The 17953-nt window shown below is 49.8% G+C and overlaps 3 protein-coding genes across 3 annotated transcripts; 2 read left to right on the top strand and 1 right to left on the bottom strand.

Annotated features, from left to right (window-relative positions):
- Positions 1 to 167: 167 nt before the first annotated feature.
- MIND_00484800 (Chitin binding protein) lies at positions 168 to 1360 on the top strand (the record flags this gene model as incomplete). Its single annotated transcript, XM_037361650.1, has 8 exons — positions 168 to 263; positions 311 to 394; positions 447 to 494; positions 545 to 587; positions 639 to 913; positions 968 to 980; positions 1034 to 1280; positions 1330 to 1360. The coding sequence occupies 8 exons, from the start codon at positions 168 to 170 to the stop codon at positions 1358 to 1360; spliced, it is 837 nt and encodes a 278-aa protein (XP_037221942.1).
- A 286-nt stretch (positions 1361 to 1646) lies between these two features.
- On the top strand, positions 1647 to 5841 carry MIND_00484900 (DENN domain-containing protein; the record flags this gene model as incomplete). The annotated part of the gene is made up of 13 exons (XM_037361651.1): positions 1647 to 1775; positions 1844 to 1954; positions 2004 to 2366; positions 2420 to 3083; positions 3138 to 3231; positions 3284 to 3497; positions 3554 to 3795; positions 3841 to 3855; positions 3908 to 4036; positions 4074 to 4594; positions 4652 to 4758; positions 4806 to 5192; positions 5245 to 5841. The coding sequence occupies exons 1-13, from the start codon at positions 1665 to 1667 to the stop codon at positions 5839 to 5841; spliced, it is 3555 nt and encodes a 1184-aa protein (XP_037221943.1). The 5' UTR covers positions 1647 to 1664.
- A 260-nt stretch (positions 5842 to 6101) lies between these two features.
- On the bottom strand, positions 6102 to 17274 carry MIND_00485000 (uncharacterized protein; the record flags this gene model as incomplete). Its single annotated transcript, XM_037361652.1, has 41 exons — positions 6102 to 6370; positions 6424 to 6514; positions 6559 to 6591; positions 6642 to 6697; positions 6744 to 6799; positions 6850 to 6923; positions 6976 to 7042; positions 7090 to 7171; positions 7222 to 7625; positions 7673 to 7822; positions 7875 to 8482; positions 8530 to 8748; positions 8796 to 9000; positions 9046 to 9427; positions 9488 to 9514; positions 9566 to 9711; positions 9755 to 10075; positions 10121 to 10274; positions 10321 to 10672; positions 10722 to 11033; positions 11087 to 11115; positions 11162 to 11231; positions 11284 to 11400; positions 11449 to 11814; positions 11861 to 12673; positions 12720 to 13420; positions 13467 to 13828; positions 13872 to 14050; positions 14097 to 14516; positions 14562 to 14751; positions 14798 to 14928; positions 14976 to 15021; positions 15065 to 15750; positions 15793 to 15996; positions 16044 to 16193; positions 16238 to 16303; positions 16355 to 16453; positions 16500 to 16604; positions 16649 to 16980; positions 17034 to 17111; positions 17163 to 17274. 41 exons carry the CDS (start codon positions 17272 to 17274, stop codon positions 6102 to 6104), a joined length of 9264 nt encoding a protein of 3087 aa, XP_037221944.1.
- Between the last annotated feature and the right edge of the window lie 679 nt (positions 17275 to 17953).

Genomic DNA, 17953 nt, shown 5'->3' on the forward strand with positions numbered 1-17953 from the left:
ACAGAAATGCTCATTCATCCGTTCACGGGTTGGAAACAGATCATTTGATACACGGCAACGAGCTATCAATAACTGGAAGGCTCTTCGGTGTCTTTGGAGCTTGCCTCATTCCCTCTTTTCTCTGACCTGGTGTCGTTGTCGAGCTAGTCTCTCCGTCCTCCGCAAGCATGTTCTGCCTTGTCACTCTTGTCCCTCTTTTGGCCCTCGTAAAACTGCCGGCGGTCTGGGGTCATGCTTTGATTACTTCCCCGGCAATTCGTACCGTGCGTGAGGCATATCTGCGTTGGAGTCTTTCTCACCGTTATAACAGCCTGGGCCCGCTTTCCAGAAGGCCTGCGGGGTTACATCGTTTAACGCTGTTAAGAACGGGCCTGATGGGCATATTGAAGAACAGGTGGGTGCTTTTCTGGTTTGACGACGTTACCAGTGAGTGATGGGCGGCTTAGGAACCGGTACCTCAACAAGGCTGCGAACTCACTCTATGTCGTGGAATGGTATGGCCATTGCGATTTGCTTTCCTCGCTAATATTAATAACTGCTACAGTTGTTCGCAGATCAACCAAGCAGCCATGTTTTAACAGTCAAGCGTAGGGTTTTTCGTTTCTTGCTTGACATATCGCCTTAAAAATTGTCTCTAGCCCTGCAACGGATGCAAATGGACGTCGACTGTACAGTGCCCCACGGAGGGCCAGCCAATGTTTCTCTCATTGACACTACTGTTGGAGGATCTGGCGCGTATATTGGCTCATTCTTGAAGACTTTCGACGACTTTTGCCCCACATCGGGTCAAACTCCTGCCGACCAGACAAATCTTCAGTACGCACTCCCGGATGCGGCGACCATTGGCGACAAGTGTCAGCGCCCGGGACAGTGTGTGGTTCAGCTGTTTTGGGCGACTCCCGAATTTGACCAGGTAGGTTGAACTTGATATCTTTTACTTGAAACTCAACGCTGAAACCATGTGCAGAATTACTACTACTGTAAGTGTCCTCCCTTGGCGCGTCTTTAATCACACTTTACTCTTTTTGCTCAGGTGTGGATGTTGTTATGGCCGCCACGCAGCCTACCACGTCTTCGACACCAATTGTAGTTCGGCCTACGACGAGCACCAAACCCGTTGCGCCAACAACGTCACTTGCCAAGATGATCACGTCGGTGGTTTCCTCTGCCAAGTCCGCCAACACTGGCATTGCAGCCGCGGCCAACGCGAACAACGGAACAATCGTAAAAACTAACGCTGGACGTGGGACTGCCCTAGTGAATGTCTGGATTGTCCTAGCGTCAGTCTTCTTCGCTGCTGTCAGCGAAACTCATCCATTGTCCTTTTAGGTCAATCTCCCTGGGCTTGGTCGTGTACTGAAGCACAATGTACTTTGTGGTAACTCCTGATGTGGTACCTGTAAAGTGTGAAATATAATTATTGGTCGGTGGCGCTATGACAGATAACGTCCACCGTTCAAGTTGTCGAAGCTCCTCAGGTTGGAATTGTAGAGCGGTTGTAGTTTACCGTTGGAGCTGGGCTCGCAGGGTAGACGGAAATTATGTTGGGAAGATGTTGTTTGCCGTGATGGCAGAGCCCAAAGGAGATAACGTACGCGAACCCATAAATACGCGACGCTTCGCGAGGGACAAATTTTTCGCGCGGTTTGTTGTGTGTTGGCAGGATGCAGGCGCTGAGGTCTCGGTATTCAAGCGCGTCGCTGGAGTCGAGGAGCAAGACAAGGGCCCGAATGGAAGCTCCGCTTCCTGAAAGGCCATCCACTGACACAATCAAGGTACGTATTTTTGGATTCAAAAAAACCTTGTTTGTCTTTCTAGTCATTCCCGCTCACGACAAGTGTAGGGCCGCCCTTCTCTTGCGGAGGAACTAGACTTTGTCACCATCGACGCTATCCCAGGCAACCCTCCTATTCCGCGCGACAAGGCGTCTCGTATATTAGGGGTCGCTCACCGTGTATGGTTGCCTTTTACTACTAGGCCGGTTCCTTACTAACTCGAATTAGGCGTCCATGGAACCCATTCCTGCCTCTTCTCGCACCTCGCTTGTCTCCACTCGTTCTGCCAGGCCTGCAGCGCCAGCCCCTCCTTTCAACCCCACTTCCCCCCTTACTTCCCTCTATGTCGTCTCTGGCCTCCCCAAGAGCCCCCACACTTGGACTCTGGCCGACCCTGACGCTGTCCTTGGCCTTTCCCACTCCGACTCGGCAGTAAACAGATTTTGGCGGCCAGAGGTATTAGGCTCCACCGTCAGTCCTGGCGCTGGCGGGGGCATCAAGAAGAAACGGCGTGGCAAGGAGGAGACCTCAAAAGGTGCTGGCGCACTGTCCAAGGCCGAAGTCGGTAAAATGCTATCCAAAGCCCTCAAGGTAATTTTGTTTTGTCCGCGTTATCATCATCTCTGACTGACTGCCATATCAAGCTCTCGTTCACTCGTGAGGTTGAGGTTATTGCCTCCACTCTCCAACCACCGTCTACCATCCACACCTTCCAATTCACGCTTCCCGCCCCCAACACTCCTTTGGCCCCCACTCCCTCTGGCGACCTCCTTCGTGCCTCTGTTCTGTCTTCTGACAATCGCAGTTCAGCTGCTCCATCTTACGCTTATCCGTATACCGACGATCCTTTCCCGCGCCCGTCTGCTGCCTATCTTGGCCCTCCCAGTTTGCTTGGTCACAACACACCAGCTGCCTCTCGAAGCCAGCCCGACTCGAATAACAACACGGTCACATATCACGGCGTGTGCCTGACCGTCTGGTCTCATGCTGACGCTGAGCGCAGTACTGCCATTCGCCGAACTTTAGAAGCCGGCCGTTCCCGAAAAGAGTCGGCCCAATCGGCCGTAGCGTCGAGACTGAAAACTCTGCGCGCTGATGTGGCTGGCGAAGACCCCTCGCTTGTCGCTCGCCGACGTGTCCGGAGAGGCACCCGAGGTCCCTGGACCGATGTTGACACTGACGGAGAAACTGACGCCGGTGGCGCTAGTGAAAGCGAGTATGAAGTTGCAAGCACAGCTGGCCATGGCCCCGGAGAAAGCACCCTTTTCCTCCCTGGAGACACAGTCTTTTGGCTTCCTTATGCGCTCAGTGCGTTTCTCCCCCCTCCCTCTATCTCTTATCCATTCTAACACGCGCTCCCAGCACTCGTCTCGAAACACCCGGTCTATGACCTAATGCGCGATTACCTGACTCTGTCGTGGGCCCGCTTCAGCAAGGATGTTCAATCACACACACTGTCAGTAAATCAACCCACACAATTTCGTCTGTTTATCCAATTTTTTTTCCAGTCAAATTTCAAAGATCCTCGCTCACCCCGCGCCACGACCTGGAGACCTGATTAAGTTGGACGCTAGTCCTCAAACTGAAGGCGAAGCAAGTCTCGAAGTGATTGCACGCTTCCCAGGAGGTCTCGACTTTGGCCGTGGTCTGGTTGACATCAATTTTACGATGTGGCCCTTGTTCAAATGTCTGAGCATCGACAATATCCTTACCATTTGCGAGGTACGTCGCTTATCGGGCCTACTACAGGGAATCATCGTGCTCAAACATGCAACTAGATTGCTCTGGCGCCAACAGGCAGGGTTATCTTTGTCTCTCGTCATCCAGCCATGCTGGGCATTGCGGTGGCAACTACCAAGTATCTCGTTGAACTCCGAGGCTGGAATGGCATCGCACTCCCTGCTGTTCACTCTCGAGATGCGAAAATCTATGTTGAGGACCCCGGGCCTTGGATTATGGGCTTGGCCACCGAAGCCCGTTACAGCGTGAGACCTGCCCCTGAAGTTTGTGTGGTCGATCTGTGAGTTTTTCTTTCTCTTCTGTCTACTTGTTCTGATATTAACAGGGACATCAACTACTTGTATGGCGTCTTATTGACTTGGTTGGCTAAATTTACCCATGTTTTTCTTTAGGAGCTGCCCTTCTCCGCCCGCCGGCGCTGTTTCAGTCAAGCAACAGCGCGAAAAGTACCGACAGAAGCTGCTGGCTGCTTTCGACTCGCATTACCACCCGGATCACTCCATCCCAAGGCGAGTCACAATGTGACGTGCTGTCAATCTTATCTTATCGCGTAATCAGTGAATTCAAAGAGGCTTTCCCGGCGGGCCGTTTCCGCCCTGTATGCAAGATCCAAGCGAAGCGAGGTGCTTCCTCTGCGGCGGTGGCAGAGCAAATTCAGCCTCCCGAGTGGTGGAATTCGACCCGCGTCATCCAGGCGTTCGATATGGTTTTGCAGTCGAAAGCGAAGAAGCCATCGTTCCTCAAACGCATCAGCTCGTTTGGTACTCCCAAGCGACCAGCTGAACTCACAGCTGCCGAACAACATATTCAGCTCTCTATCCGGAAGCGCGCAACTGCCTTTGTTGACGCTCGTGATGATTTGGAGACCAAGATTGGCCGTCTGTCTCGGAGACTCAACTACCTCATGACCGAGAGCGAGCTTTGGACACAGAAGTTTGTCACCTTTGAGCAATACGCTGAAAAATTGAGTGCGGAGGCCACCCAACTTCGCTCCAAGATCAACAAGGAGCAACGGGAAACCAAGCGGTTGTCCGGTATTGTTACTTTGACGTCTGCAGAAAAAACGCGTCTTCAAACTCGTATGTGGTCCTGATTTATTTGTACTTGGAGCTGAAAGCTTTCTTTCCTCTGCACAGAACTGAAGGACACGGAGGCAGCTCACCGAGAGGCCATGTCTGAACTTGACCGTATGCGGGAGACAATGGATAGAATGGAACAGGAGCGAGTTGAGATGGTTGCCGAAGTATGTGTCTGCCCAGTGACTCCGTTAATAACTGACAACAGTTGCAGGTCGAGGCTCAAATCGAGCGGGCATTGGCCTCAATGGCGGTAGATATTGAGTCTGACTACTCCAGCTCTCGCCCAAGTTCCCGCGCAAGCTCATTGCCCAGCAGCCGTGCCACATCACGCTCACGTCGCGAGAGCGAAACGAAGCGCCCGCTTCGCTCGTTCGGAACTGAGTCGACTCTCGCTGAAGAATATGAGGCATCAGCCCCTGTCAACAACAAACAGACGGAGACGATTCCGGAGGAGGAGGAAACGCCTGCTTCGCCGCGCAACAAGCGTTTCTCCGCTACCGAGGCCGATTTGCAGCAGGACGGCATGATTGCGGTGGACGAAAATATCAGCATGAAGAGCGACCGGATTGCCCAGAAGGTGCTTGAGATCCAACAGAAGGTATGAAATTCCTCGTGGAATAAGTATTTTCCTGAGCTTACGTGAATCAAAGTTGGAAACCGCTCTGGCCAATGACCGTCGCACTCATCGCAAGCGTCCCTCGGCTGGCCGGGAGAGCGAGGGAGATACCTCTGAGACCACTTCTAGTCGAGCTCGGCATGGTAGACCAGCGCGTTCAGCCAATCGTACGGTCACAAAGGGCAGAACTCGCAGCAGCACCGCCTCCTCCACCAAAACCATTCATGACGATTCCCAACAATACCCGCGGACAATCCTAATCAAGCCAGCAGAGTCGGAGGACCAACAGTCTGCAGCTGCTGCTGACAACAACACTCTAGAGCACGCACCATCGGCGGCATTGAACTCGAGCACACTTTCACCTGTGCCGGAAATCCAACCCAAGTCACGTGGGCGGAGCGCCAGCCGGACACCGTCCCAGTTGACAACAGACGATGACTCGGATTTCCAGAGCGCGTACAGCCAGAGCAGCCAGGAAGACGAGGATCATCAACACCAGCGCACAAGCCCCTTGCCTTCGGAGGAGTTTGGCGTTTACCCGTCCCGTGACCGGGTCGTGAGCACTGCGACTGTCGTTGGGGGCCAGGAGACGACACCGACCAGTGCTGGGTTCCAGCGCGTAGAGAATTAATAGCGATATCCTCATTTCGTTCATCATCTCGTCCGTTCATTTTTACACTTATCTCGTCAATATTTTCTTCCCACTTTTGCCATTCATTTGCATTTGGAAATCATTATTACGCTACTGATCTGATTGTATTCGGAAAATTATTGCTCCAATTCGAGAATTCAACCTTTTTTTCAGACAAATAAGGTCAAGTTCCAGGGCTACAATTCAATTCAAGCAAATACAATCGTGTTACAGGTTACAATCCGCTATAGTCCACTTTTTTAAATATCTTGCCGTCTCCTCGAGTTGTAAGTTTTGACAACATTCGCAACCTGGGCAAAGAACCAGCTACTTGACGACTTGTCTTGGATGAACACAAATTTGTCGCTTTCTCGGCCCGATTTGTGCGCAAAGCGTATCCCAGTGTCTTCCACGCTCACACCCTGCACCTGCGAAAACGGCAGCTCCCAGTCGAGGCGCAGCTTCCGTGACCAGAATGAGAGCACGCGACTTGTTGTCAGCAGGACAACGTTGTCGCCGCCAGGAGTGTCTTGTTTGGCATGCCATTAGAAGAAGAACAGGCGGGGGAGGTAAGACACTCACTGATGTGTGCAACGTACACTTCTTGGCGGAAGGTTCCATTGTCGAGATCGCGAAGCCAATACTGGCCTGTGGCGGCTCGCGCATCGTATGGCTGCTCGAGTTGAGTTGTATTCGTTGGGTAGAATGAAGTCTTACTCGAAGTACGCCGTCTGAGGATATGTGCCTTGGCTATCAGAAAAGAAATGAGCAAAATCCACCAACCGCTAACGATTACGTACTAGTCGAACACGATCCCGTGCAGGACCATCAAACACAGTGGTAGTGTTTCGAATGCCTACAGATGTTTTCAATACGAGGAGGATAATTCATTTCTCAGATACCTTCAGAGACATTGGAAGCCAGATCAAAAACACCGACAACCGGCTTGGTAACAGCACTTGAACGATTGTCAGAGCGATGACAGCTGCATCAAGCAAGAGGTCTTACCCAACGAGGCCTTTGCCAACGCCCTTGAAGAACCCAACAGCGCCTTCTGATTCAGCGCCTTCGATAGGCTTCATCTGGAGAAACAATATCAAGCACAGATCTAGAAAGGCTTCAACTTGTACTCACCAGGACACCTTCCATCGCACTGGCCACGCTGCTTGCAAATGCTTCCCCGCCAGCCGTGACACCATATCTAGCACCGAGTTAGTGGAACAAATAGCACCAACTGGTGCTCCGTACATGGCATGGCGCGGTTTATTTCGTCGTTGAGTTAACCTGCGACGCGTTTGATACTCCGAGTCGAAGGTGGCCGCAGATAGACCTGTTAAGGTTAAGTTGATGGTTTGAAGAAAGGTAACCTCAGTATCATGCCTTTGCCCACACTGCTGGTGAATTTGGTCATGCTGTCGCTGAGGCCGAACACGGTCTTCTTGACAAAGCTCGCAGCACCCTTGGCTATCCCGATCCCAAGTTCCTTGTTGTTGCCATGTACGACACCATTGAATGGCTCGTAGAAGACATCCAACACTCCAGAGCTCACGTTGGTGAACAAACCAACTGGATTGCCAATGAAATCGGCTGAACCGAGGATTCGATAGAGTTGGCGAATGAGGTCTTGCCGATAGTGCATCGTGATACGAGTTTGCAGCTCAGGCATCGTCAGGCGCATGTCTTTGATGGCCAGTGCGTTCATTTCCAGCGGCGCATCATTGATGTTACCCACGGCCATCGTGATCGCGTTGATCACGACCGCCAATGGATTCCGGATACTGAGCCTGTTTCCCAGCTTCAAACTTGCGGCAAGTACTCAGAAAAAACCTACTTTTCCTCTGCGCTCACTCGTTCAGTGCGCATGAATGATAGTGACAACTTGATTGGTTGAAGCTCGAGAACTTCGAAGTAAAGGTCGGCTCCAGGTGTGGACTCGGCGGCTATTGTCTCGCGCATTTCTTCTTCGGCAGGAATAAGTACACTAAAAAGTTGGTCAGTGGACGATCTTGAGAGCGAAATGTTTGAGGGCATACTCTGGCACGCCTTCTTCCCAAGAAGCTCCTTTGATTTTGGTTAGATCATAGATTGAAAACAGCAAATCTTCGTCGGCCTCGATTGTCAGAGCTTGCAGCAAGATGGAGCAGTATTTGATGAACAAAACTCCATGAGCCTGGTCTTTGAGCCAGATTATTGAGGCTTGCACGGTCGGGAGCGCGGCTGTGCTGCCGTTTGACCGCTTTGGAATAGGTGTGGGTTGGAGAATGACGGGATATAATGCGTCGTGGAGTTGGTTGTCAATTTGAAGCGTGCCACAAGATAGACTGACTGCATGGGCGACAGCGCTACTCGTATACTCGAATTTGAGAGCATTCATGGACACATAGATGACTTCGATTCTCTTGTTGACAAGGGATATACCGATCCCAGCGAAATCAATGGTGAAAGCAAGAGTTGGCAGAGACTCATCAGCAATTGCATCGAAGCCTTCTGTTGACATAGTGTCCTGTCTTGAGAGCGTCAGAGTGTTGTTCCTCTTAGGTTTATAGACGCTAAGTTCGGCAACGTAGTTGCTTATACGCAGAACTTGTCGTTGACCCTCCGCGCGGACATCGAGAGATACAACTCTATTTCGTTGGCCGTCCTAGAATCCAGGTTAGTCAGCCAGCATGATTTTGGGCGACATCGCACATTGAACTTAAAAGGCACAAGATCTCCTATTTCCATGACGTCCACGATCCGGCGGAAGCCATTGATTGAAAGTTGAATCTTCTTTTCGTCGGCTGCTGGAAAATCCCACGCGTATGGAAGAGTCGACCGGGGATCTACTGTGTACACAACGGACGGTCGACCAGATGTGTTGCTCGTCTGAGGCCGGGGTGATGACTCAGCGGCGTCAGCGTAAGGATCCTAAAAAGCAGTTGGTCCGTCTTCCCATGTTGTTCCAATAAATGCACCTTCTGGGACACAAAGGCCACATAATCGCTGTCATTTTCAATCGTAAAAGGCCAAGCGTCCCCTGCTGCTGAGAAATTCACTAGAATTGTTGAACCGTCAATTTTGATGTCCGCTCGGATAAGCTCAATGGGATTGTCTTCGCGACTGGGCGAGCGTAATCGAAAATGAACGGTCCCAATGTCTTCAATTCTTATGGGAGGTGACCTATGCAAGGTTAGCAGTGCAATGACACATCAGATGAGCATTTACCATTGCGTGTTGAGGCCAGAATAGGCGATTGTCAACAAGTGCTCTTGATCGGCGCGCAGGAAATGAAGAGGACAACGTTGACCGGGTTTTACCGCGGAGCGATCTCGAGGAGCTACGCCATGCTCGCGGAATGATATAGCTTCAGAAAGGTTGTTCTTGATGATGAAGCGAGGGGCCAAAGTAATGACTTTGCTAAGTTTATACTTCCCCAGACCTTCTGTCCAAGAGATCCCGACGTGAACCTCGTCGGTCTTTTGCTTCTGAGAAGCAGCTACTAGTTGTGTTTCCGCTGAAGGGGCTTCGAAGCTAAAGACTCTCGACCAAACTGAGTCAGCAACTCGGAAGACATATTCATGTCCTTTGTCGCTTGGATGGGACAGAACTAAAAACAAAAAGGATCGAGATTAGAATAAATATGAACGAAGAAGAAATTAGAGCGCACGGAAGGGTGCCGTTGTGACCAAAACATCTACAACAGCAAGTGAGATTTGGAGTGAAGATTTTTATGAGCGTGAATAACCTGGACGAGTCTCTCCCGCAACATCTTGAGGAGACCCGGTCCGACCGGAACGCGATCGGACCGCATATGGCAAACCCATCTTGTTGATGACGACATAGGGACTGTAAATTTGGACCTTGAATGCCCCTCCAGATTCTGGATATCGTCTGATCAAGGTGAGTTAAGGTCTGGAAGGTTAAGAGTGCATACACATAGTTAAGTCTCAGATCTAACTTGCGGTCATTCGCGTCCCGCAAAGACAATCGCTTTTCGATATCGAAATCGGAATGCTGATTGGTGTTGACGATGGCAAAGTCACTAGGCTTGAACACAGTGTCTTGGATCTCGATATTCAGCAAAACAAGATGGGAGAGTTCAACAGAGTGAACGGGCATCACGCCGCCTTGACGAAGATAACTTCTCCAATTCTGATCAGTATCCTTGTCATAAATTCGATATTCGAGATTGTAAGGGAGCAAATTTTCAAGCTCAATTGGCGCCCGTAGTTTCAAGGTCATTTTCGGGTATTTACTAGAGGCAATCAGAAAGAAAAGAGAGTCACGTGACTTTACCTACCGTGCAGAAGACGCGTCTGTGTCCGTTTGTACCCATGCTTGGAACCTAAAGGCGGCTTCTCGGGCATCTGTGTGAGCACATTTGATGGTAAGATTGCGTTTAGCCATCAAATCTTCCCAATGAATTGCCGAACACCACTTGTAACCAAAGCCCTCTGTCCAAGCATTAACGATGAGATCAAAGACTTTTGAGTAACCTACGATCTGGCTGGATCCGAATCTTGTTCATAGTAACAGCGTCACCAACAGGGAGAGAGTAATGATCGCCGGGAGCGATTTTCTGTACGCCTTGGACAGGGCCATTGTCATCCACCAATGTTAACTCGATCGGGTAAAGAGTCAGGTTCTCCACTTTGTAGGTCGACCTGAACGTGACAACTTTGACCGTGTCGATCACCTTCACTTCAACAAGCAGGCGATGAGAATGCCGTTCCGTCCGCGACCGCAGCGTGTAGATATACTCTCCCTCCCTGTCCACAGGAATGCTACGAAGCTGATCCCAAGGCTTGCCGTCGATCTGTAGGCCGATGTTATGCTGTGCTGAAGACAAGTGCTACGATGGACTCAGTAAGAGCAGAACTCGCACACACAGACAGTACAACCTCTCGCATTGTTTTCCAATCGTCAAATCGCCAATCCACTATTTCGCTGTGTGGAATTTTGACAGCTGGAACATCTTTGGCACTGGCATTGCCATCCGTATCAGCCCATACAAAGATGGGTGAGCCGGTGCTGTTATTGATGCGGTATGGCGCATAACTTCCTCGTGCTTTCTGCAGGACAAAATCGCCTTGTTTGGACCACATATTGAAGGTAGTGACAGCTAGCTCAGCAAACGTGGTTGTAAGGTTGAGATCAAGTCTTTCGCGGGAGGAAAGTGTCAGACTCATTGCGTTTGACGGACTCCTGGTTATCTGAATTAGAATAGTTAGAATTGGTTGCAAGTGGGGCATCGGATGCGAGTTACCGACGTAGTGAAGGTCCATGGGTCGATGACTGAGACGTATAAGCCATTTCAAAGAATATCGTCCATTTTACTCACGGGGCTCCCAGTGGGAATTGGTCAGATTCCAATAGCTGATCTGGCTCGCCATCGTAGTCGTGGCTTGAAGCTGCATATCCTGATTAACCACCATGGTTCGACTGGGAAACTGGGATCCATACCTCGCCTGACCAATCTTTTGCACCGATGATGAAAGGTTTGATTTTCAAATGCAGCATAGGTTGTTCGTGCATATCTCCAATGAGGATCAAACGGAAGCCGTCGAATGAACCTTTTAGCTGCCCATCTTTCAGTCTCATCGATGAAGACAAGCGAGAAATAAGTACCATTTCTTTCGACATGAGCACGCGGGCCTTCCCGACCGGTTGCTTGTATGTCGCAGCGCGAGTTTGAGAGGGGCGCACTGATTGAGCGGAAGCATTGACCAAAGCAGTTGGTCTATCTTGTGATTCGTTGGAAAGCTCAATAGCTTTGTTGACAATTGTCATAATCATGTTGATATCGCGATATGATGCACGAAACACGATAGGCTTAGCTGAAACCTCAATGCTTGTCATCTGTTGATCGGACGCTGAACGGTTATCGAGAGAGAAGGTCATGTCGAAGTCGTCCAAGAACCTCACGCTCTCATCCGGCTTTCCCATGCGAACCAGAGACATTCCAAGGCGGTTGACAGTCAATGCAAGGATACCCTTTATGGTGTAAGTTCTCAACACAACTTTAGAATGGTTCACCTGCCTGTTGTGATAGAAGAACTTGACTGATCGTCAACTTCATGGCCGGAGACTCAACATCGGCATCATTCTCCAATATGCTGACCGAGAGATCATGAAGATCTACTCGGAAGTCAAGTGAGCTTTGAGACTCGACAGCGTTGGCCTGGGCTTGAGGTGCTGGCGTCGTCCCTTCGTCCTCTGCAGATACGCCGGGCATAAATGCGCTGGTAAAGAAACGCATAAGAGCAACAAGGGGATCCACAGCAAAGATGACCTGTGGCGAGTCGACGGTGAGGACTGCCAAAGCGGTTGGATTCACTCCGCCAGACATCGTATACAACACCATAAATTGGTTTCGATCGTGTTGGGCGGCAGGAATGATCTCGCGGAATTTCGACGAGCCAGGTCTAGTATTGCCAACTGTGAAAGACTTGAGTACAACTTGAGCTTCCCCAGACCCATTTGAGAGCATTTTAAACCGCAAAGTATTGTTGTTCAGGGCGAAGCGAGCAATGCCGTGTTGTTTGAGATCAGCTGCTTGTAACGCGAAAGCGTCATATAGATGCAGCTTCACAGTATCGACCGAGACCAATAAATCCAACGAAGTCCAGGGCCGTGATCCAGTGGTAGAGTCGATGAGTTTTAATTCTGGCTGCAAGTCGACTTGTACCTGTGTTGCTAGGGATGTAGGTTTCGTCGAGGGGGGCGGTTGTACCGAAGGCGGAGCGTCCGCCCCAGTGGCAAATACTCTCGGAACGGATTTCAAGAGTCCAATGAGCAAAATATACTGGACTTGAGTAAGGTGCAAGCGAACATCTGAAATATTGACGGAAATCTAGGTGTCATTAGCTGTACTCAAGTTTGCTTTTGCTGAAGCTCACCTGTACATCGGGCAAGTCACGATTATCTTGCCTGTTTATACCACTTGTTTGAACAACGGTCGCCTTGACGTCGATATCATCCACAATCTTCAGGGTTGCGAACTCATCATCTCTGACAAGATGGAGATTAGAGACGAGCTGAATGCCGGTAAGGCCTGCGGTGACTCGGTTGACCACGTCTTCATATGCGTTTTTGGCGGTGATTTCGCCTAGTCTCAACACCAGAGTGTCCCGCGAACTCGCGGGGTCGGACGGAAAGACTATGATGGGCGATTTGACGGAGACTTCAAACTGCATGCGTTCAATTTCGGAGGCCCTTTGGACAGCGACTTGTGTCGCCGCGTCATATAGCCCTTTTAGCTTGGCAAGCCGTTGCATGAACAGAAAGATCTCGTGGAGGGGGGATTCCAGGTAATGAAGCTTGACTGACGCTGCAGCAAGGTACACGGAAGAGTTGATACCAACATAACTATCGTCCTCTGGATCGAACGTCTGATATCGGAAATTGGCGAAGTTTTGGCCTTCAATCGAGACAATCTGACTGAATTCGTCTTGCACGGGATGAGCAGATGAGTCATTACTCAACGCCAGACTCCCTAGTCTTCCCGTGACTTGCAAAGTCTTTGGAAGAACAAGAACCGCAACATCCGCTGTGGAAAGCGACAAAGTTGCCAGGCTAATCGTTCCATGGATCAAGGTGACTGGCAATCAATCAATGATAGACAGGAACGCGATCATGTGATTTACCTTGAACACTTGCCAGTTTGACAAGCACGCGTATTTTTCCGGGAGCAGCCTGCAGGACGACTTCTGTTTCTGGTGTAGCTTGGATATGCTCTTGGGGTGCTGGTTTGGGCACGAAGGTGGTCATAATGAAATCGTATAATGCGACGACCGGTTCTGGTGCAGCGCGGAATACGAACGTAGAAAGCTGGATGTCGACGCTTTGATCAATTCCCTCGTACACTGTGAGGAACTCTGGAGATTCTTTCTGTACGCGCCGATAAGTGAGGCTAAGAAGATCTTTGTCCTCGAGAAGGTCAGACTCGGGAGACGAGACGAATTTAATAGGTTGAGCCCCTGGCTGGACCACATTCATGGCCAAGGCCCTTGACTCGTCAGTATTCGAAATAAAGCAGAAAAGCAACATACTGAAGGTTTACATCCACCTTCATATCGAACTTTGCCAAGGCAAACATTAGAGCAAACCGTTTAAGCTCAACTTCTCCCAATGGTTTCTCAATGCCATCATGAGTAGACTTCGAAAGTGAAGCTTGCAGGTTGTCAACGCGGAAATTGAGTTCGAAGATATGTTGATGAATTTCGGGTCGCTGTACAACCAGTTAGTAATGGCTTTGAGGGTGATGCAATGCCTACTTGTGGAGAACCATCTGTTGCTTCAAAGAAAGCATCATCATCTTCCTCCTCTTTGTCCTCCGTTTCTTCATCTTCTTCAACATGATACTCGCCGCTGGTAGGACCGAACACGGAAGGAAGCTGGAATGCGCTGGACACAGTTTTAGGTAATGGTGGAGGAGTCGGTGAAGTATCGTTGCCGAATTTTGGGATACAAACGTCGATTAAACGCATGAGAGTTTTGTATTTGGTATCGGACAGGTTGACTCGGAGAGAAGGGAGGTGGCCTGCAACCTTGAAACGAGCGAGGTTAAAGGCGTTGGGAACAATCGAGTTTTGGATTTCAAGATCAATGTTGATTCGTTCCAACAAATGCAGTGTGTCTTTCGCGTCGGATGTGAGGGCATCTTGACAAGACTTGAGGTCGTTGCCTAGCACGAACTACAATTATGTAAGCAAAGTGAAAAAAAATATCGTCTACTATACCTGTGCTGCTTCAAGTCGAAGTGAGAACCTATCATAGCAGAGGCTCTCTAGATGTTTATAGTCCTCATCGCTGTACTGCTTGTTGCGCTTCAAGTGAATATCGCGGATTGCTTGTGGGTCAGCCAGATTGCTCTCAATTGCAATGTGGCCAGCGTCGATGATAAGATGTTTGCATTGATGCGTAGTGATGCTGCGAGCAGGTTAGCGCGTCTTTGCTTTCGTCGATGCGCACATACTTCTCCGGCACAATGATGACTGGAGCCTTGAGGTCCATTTGAATATCGATGGTCTTGTGAGTTTGTAATGCATATTCGAGTCCCGCGCGAGTCTCCTTCCTCAATCCTTCGAGGGTCTCACTTGCCGCACTCTATCGCTAGATAAGGCACAAATCGGATTTCTAAGCAAGTCACGTACCAATAGGGCCTCTACAGACTCCAGCTGACTTGCAGGGGCAAAAAAACTTGTAGATCGCTTCAACATAGCCTTTGTGGTAGATGATGGACATGTGTCGCATTCGAACGATCAGCGCATTATCCGCACGCCCATCTAGCGGATTGTGTTCGAATTTGACGAATAGGAAGGGGTCTTGCATGTTCCGTTCAACGCCCTCAATCTGGATTCCATAGTCGCCTTGAATTCGGCCACTTGGATCCTTGACTTCTACAATCTGGGGGTAAAGCGTATTCGCTGTAGTCCCATCGAAGACGCCGAAGCCTCCAAGGGAAACCGATGCTTCCAGGTTGTCCGGTCGTTGGATGACATTGGCCTGGAAAACATCGAATACGATGGATATGATGTCTGTTGCTGATTTGTCTTTTGAAAGACTCTTGAGTGCAAATGAGCCTTTGTTCAATTTCGCAACAATGCGTGCTTTCATCGAGTCGCGCGGGGCAGAAAGTGCATCTGCTAGTGCCGACTTCTCGTCATAGTCAAGGACATCATAGAGCTGCTTTCGTTGCTCTTCCGTCATAGGTCCTCCAAAGGCGGGGTCTTCTTGACTTTCCGAGGTGGATGAGCCCCACAACCATGTACCCCATCCTTGCTTCGCCGGTTGTGCTTTGTTTCGACTATCCTCTAGCCGCTTTCGAAGGGCCATGTCCTTGCGCAGCCGTGACCGTGCAATCGATCTGTAAAATCGAATATCCTCGTAGGACAGTTTATTCTCTAGTGCTTCGAAAGTTTGCACATCCTACGAGGGTCAGAGCACGTATATTTCGGGGACTATTCTTACGGTTCCCGCCAAGTTGTTGAGAGATTTCTGTTGAAATAAGTCAACATACTTGGTTCTATCATCGCGACGCTCGGCAAAATACGTCCAGGTCCATTTGCGGCGTCGCTCTCGCACGCCTTCGAGTATAGCAGTCCCGGCATAGAATAGTCGTGCCCGCGCAGGGTTTTCGACGAGTTGTGTGTCGTTGGGGTAAAACTTGCGATACTAGAACAGGTATCAGATCAGGTTTTGGACAGACCATGAACATTAACTTGGTGTTTTCGCATATAGACATGGTACATGTCGACGAGAGAGATGATGTCGCGGTACTGTTTATCATCCAGAGAAACACCAATTTCTTGGAAAAGCAGCTGGACGTCGAATTGAGGAGTGTTCTTGTCGTACTTGTGGTTCATCATGATCTGTTTACAGGTCAAGAGAGGTAGGACGCTCCTGATCAACGCACTCTGCCTTCTCCCGAAACAGGTGTGAGGATAAATTGATGGTTTTTATCTTCGGAACTGGTCGAAATCTGGTTCACTTCTGAGTGGCTTGATCAAAACAAACGACAAGCTTAACGGACGAGCGCAGAAAACTTCTTGATTGCTTCCGCAGGCGGGAGACCGGCGAGACTGGGTGAATCGGTGTCGAAATAGACGGCCAACGATTCAAGTTTGGCTAGCTGAGTCAGGTGAGTGCCATGCTTTTACAGTGTTCTGGATACCTACTTTGTGAATTGCACCAGCAGTACTCTCTATGAAAGCTGGTTGCCACCTCCCATTGACCGACACGGCTGTAAAGCCAGCAAGTGTAATGCCGGCAGCGAAAGGATGCTAGACGGAGTTAGTACTCAGGTAAAGCGCGAATGCTTACGTGCCTTGGGGACGCTAAATTTGTCCTCGTATCGGATATGAATGTTCTTGACCGTGATTTGAACATTGTTGATAATTTTAGCGATGAGTGACTGGATTAGACCCTGAGATTGAGGCGAATCGTCAGTTGATTCAGCTTGACCACGCATATGGAGTAGTTCGGCGTTTTCTAGGCGCTCCATTTTGATAGCTTGCGCGCGACTTTCTCCCTCTTGCACGTCGATGTTTGATTGTGGAGACGGCACGACAAGAAGGTAAACGTCTTCGACCATGATCTCGACGGGCTGGTTGCCCAGATTCATCCAGTGAAGTGATAGTGTGAACTTTCCGAGATAACCTCCAGCCGGAATGAAAAACCAATGTCAGACGATGAACTACTATGCTTCTTACCTTCTTGAACGTCGACTGGTAATCTGAACTTGTCAAGCGCGCCTTTCTTGAGCCGAAGATTACGGAGTGTCAGCTTGCCTGCAGAAGATGAATTACAAGATAGGAATACTCAGCAGACATATGACGCACCTTGGCCAATTCCATAGTTGACCTGGTTCATATCTAAATTCTCGACATATGGAGCAAGGATCCGATTGAAGAGGACATGTAGGACCTCCTTTCCAGGATCAAGCCACCACATCGTCGTGGAAAGTGAGAACCAGCTGAGAACGTCGTCGTTGTAGAGGAGAGAGACAGAGTGACGCGCTCAATCATCAGATTCGCGACGACATGGGATCAACAAATCATTTCTGACGTACATGCCGGATCCAACTGAGCAAGGCCTCATGCTCTCGACTAGAATACTGCATATAAAAAGAACGAGGCCAGACTCGTTCATCCCCATTGCCAGTCGATTCAGACCACCATGACCTTCCCAGCCCAGGTGTCCGTTCTCGAGGCACACCCCAACTACTCCCTCCTATAGCCCAACATTTCTAACAACTCTCTAGCTCGGAAGTCCACGGGATGCCGTCGACTCTTTCCGAGAATATGTTCTGCGCTCACAAAATAACTCACACCTTCGTCTATATTGCGCCGTACCGACTTGGTCGACCTCTTGTCAGACTAACACCCTGCTAGTTTTTAATCGTTGTACTGACCTAACTCAGGCATCGATTTACAAGACCTTAACCAACTAAAACAGACCTTCCTGGTCTTCATCCATGACCTTTGTCAAGCACTGAATGCTTCTTGTGTAAGCTTCAAGCAAGTGCCATGATGTTTACTTACTAGTGATAGATTTCGGCCTCATACTCATTGATTCCTCATTCCTCATCCCGAGCCATACTATGTTGGGGCTCCTCCGACTTCTCCGAAGC

This window comes from Mycena indigotica (genome assembly GCF_014461135.1).
Source record: "Mycena indigotica strain 171206Taipei chromosome Unknown Mind.scaff0004, whole genome shotgun sequence".
NCBI lineage: Eukaryota > Fungi > Basidiomycota > Agaricomycetes > Agaricales > Mycenaceae > Mycena > Mycena indigotica.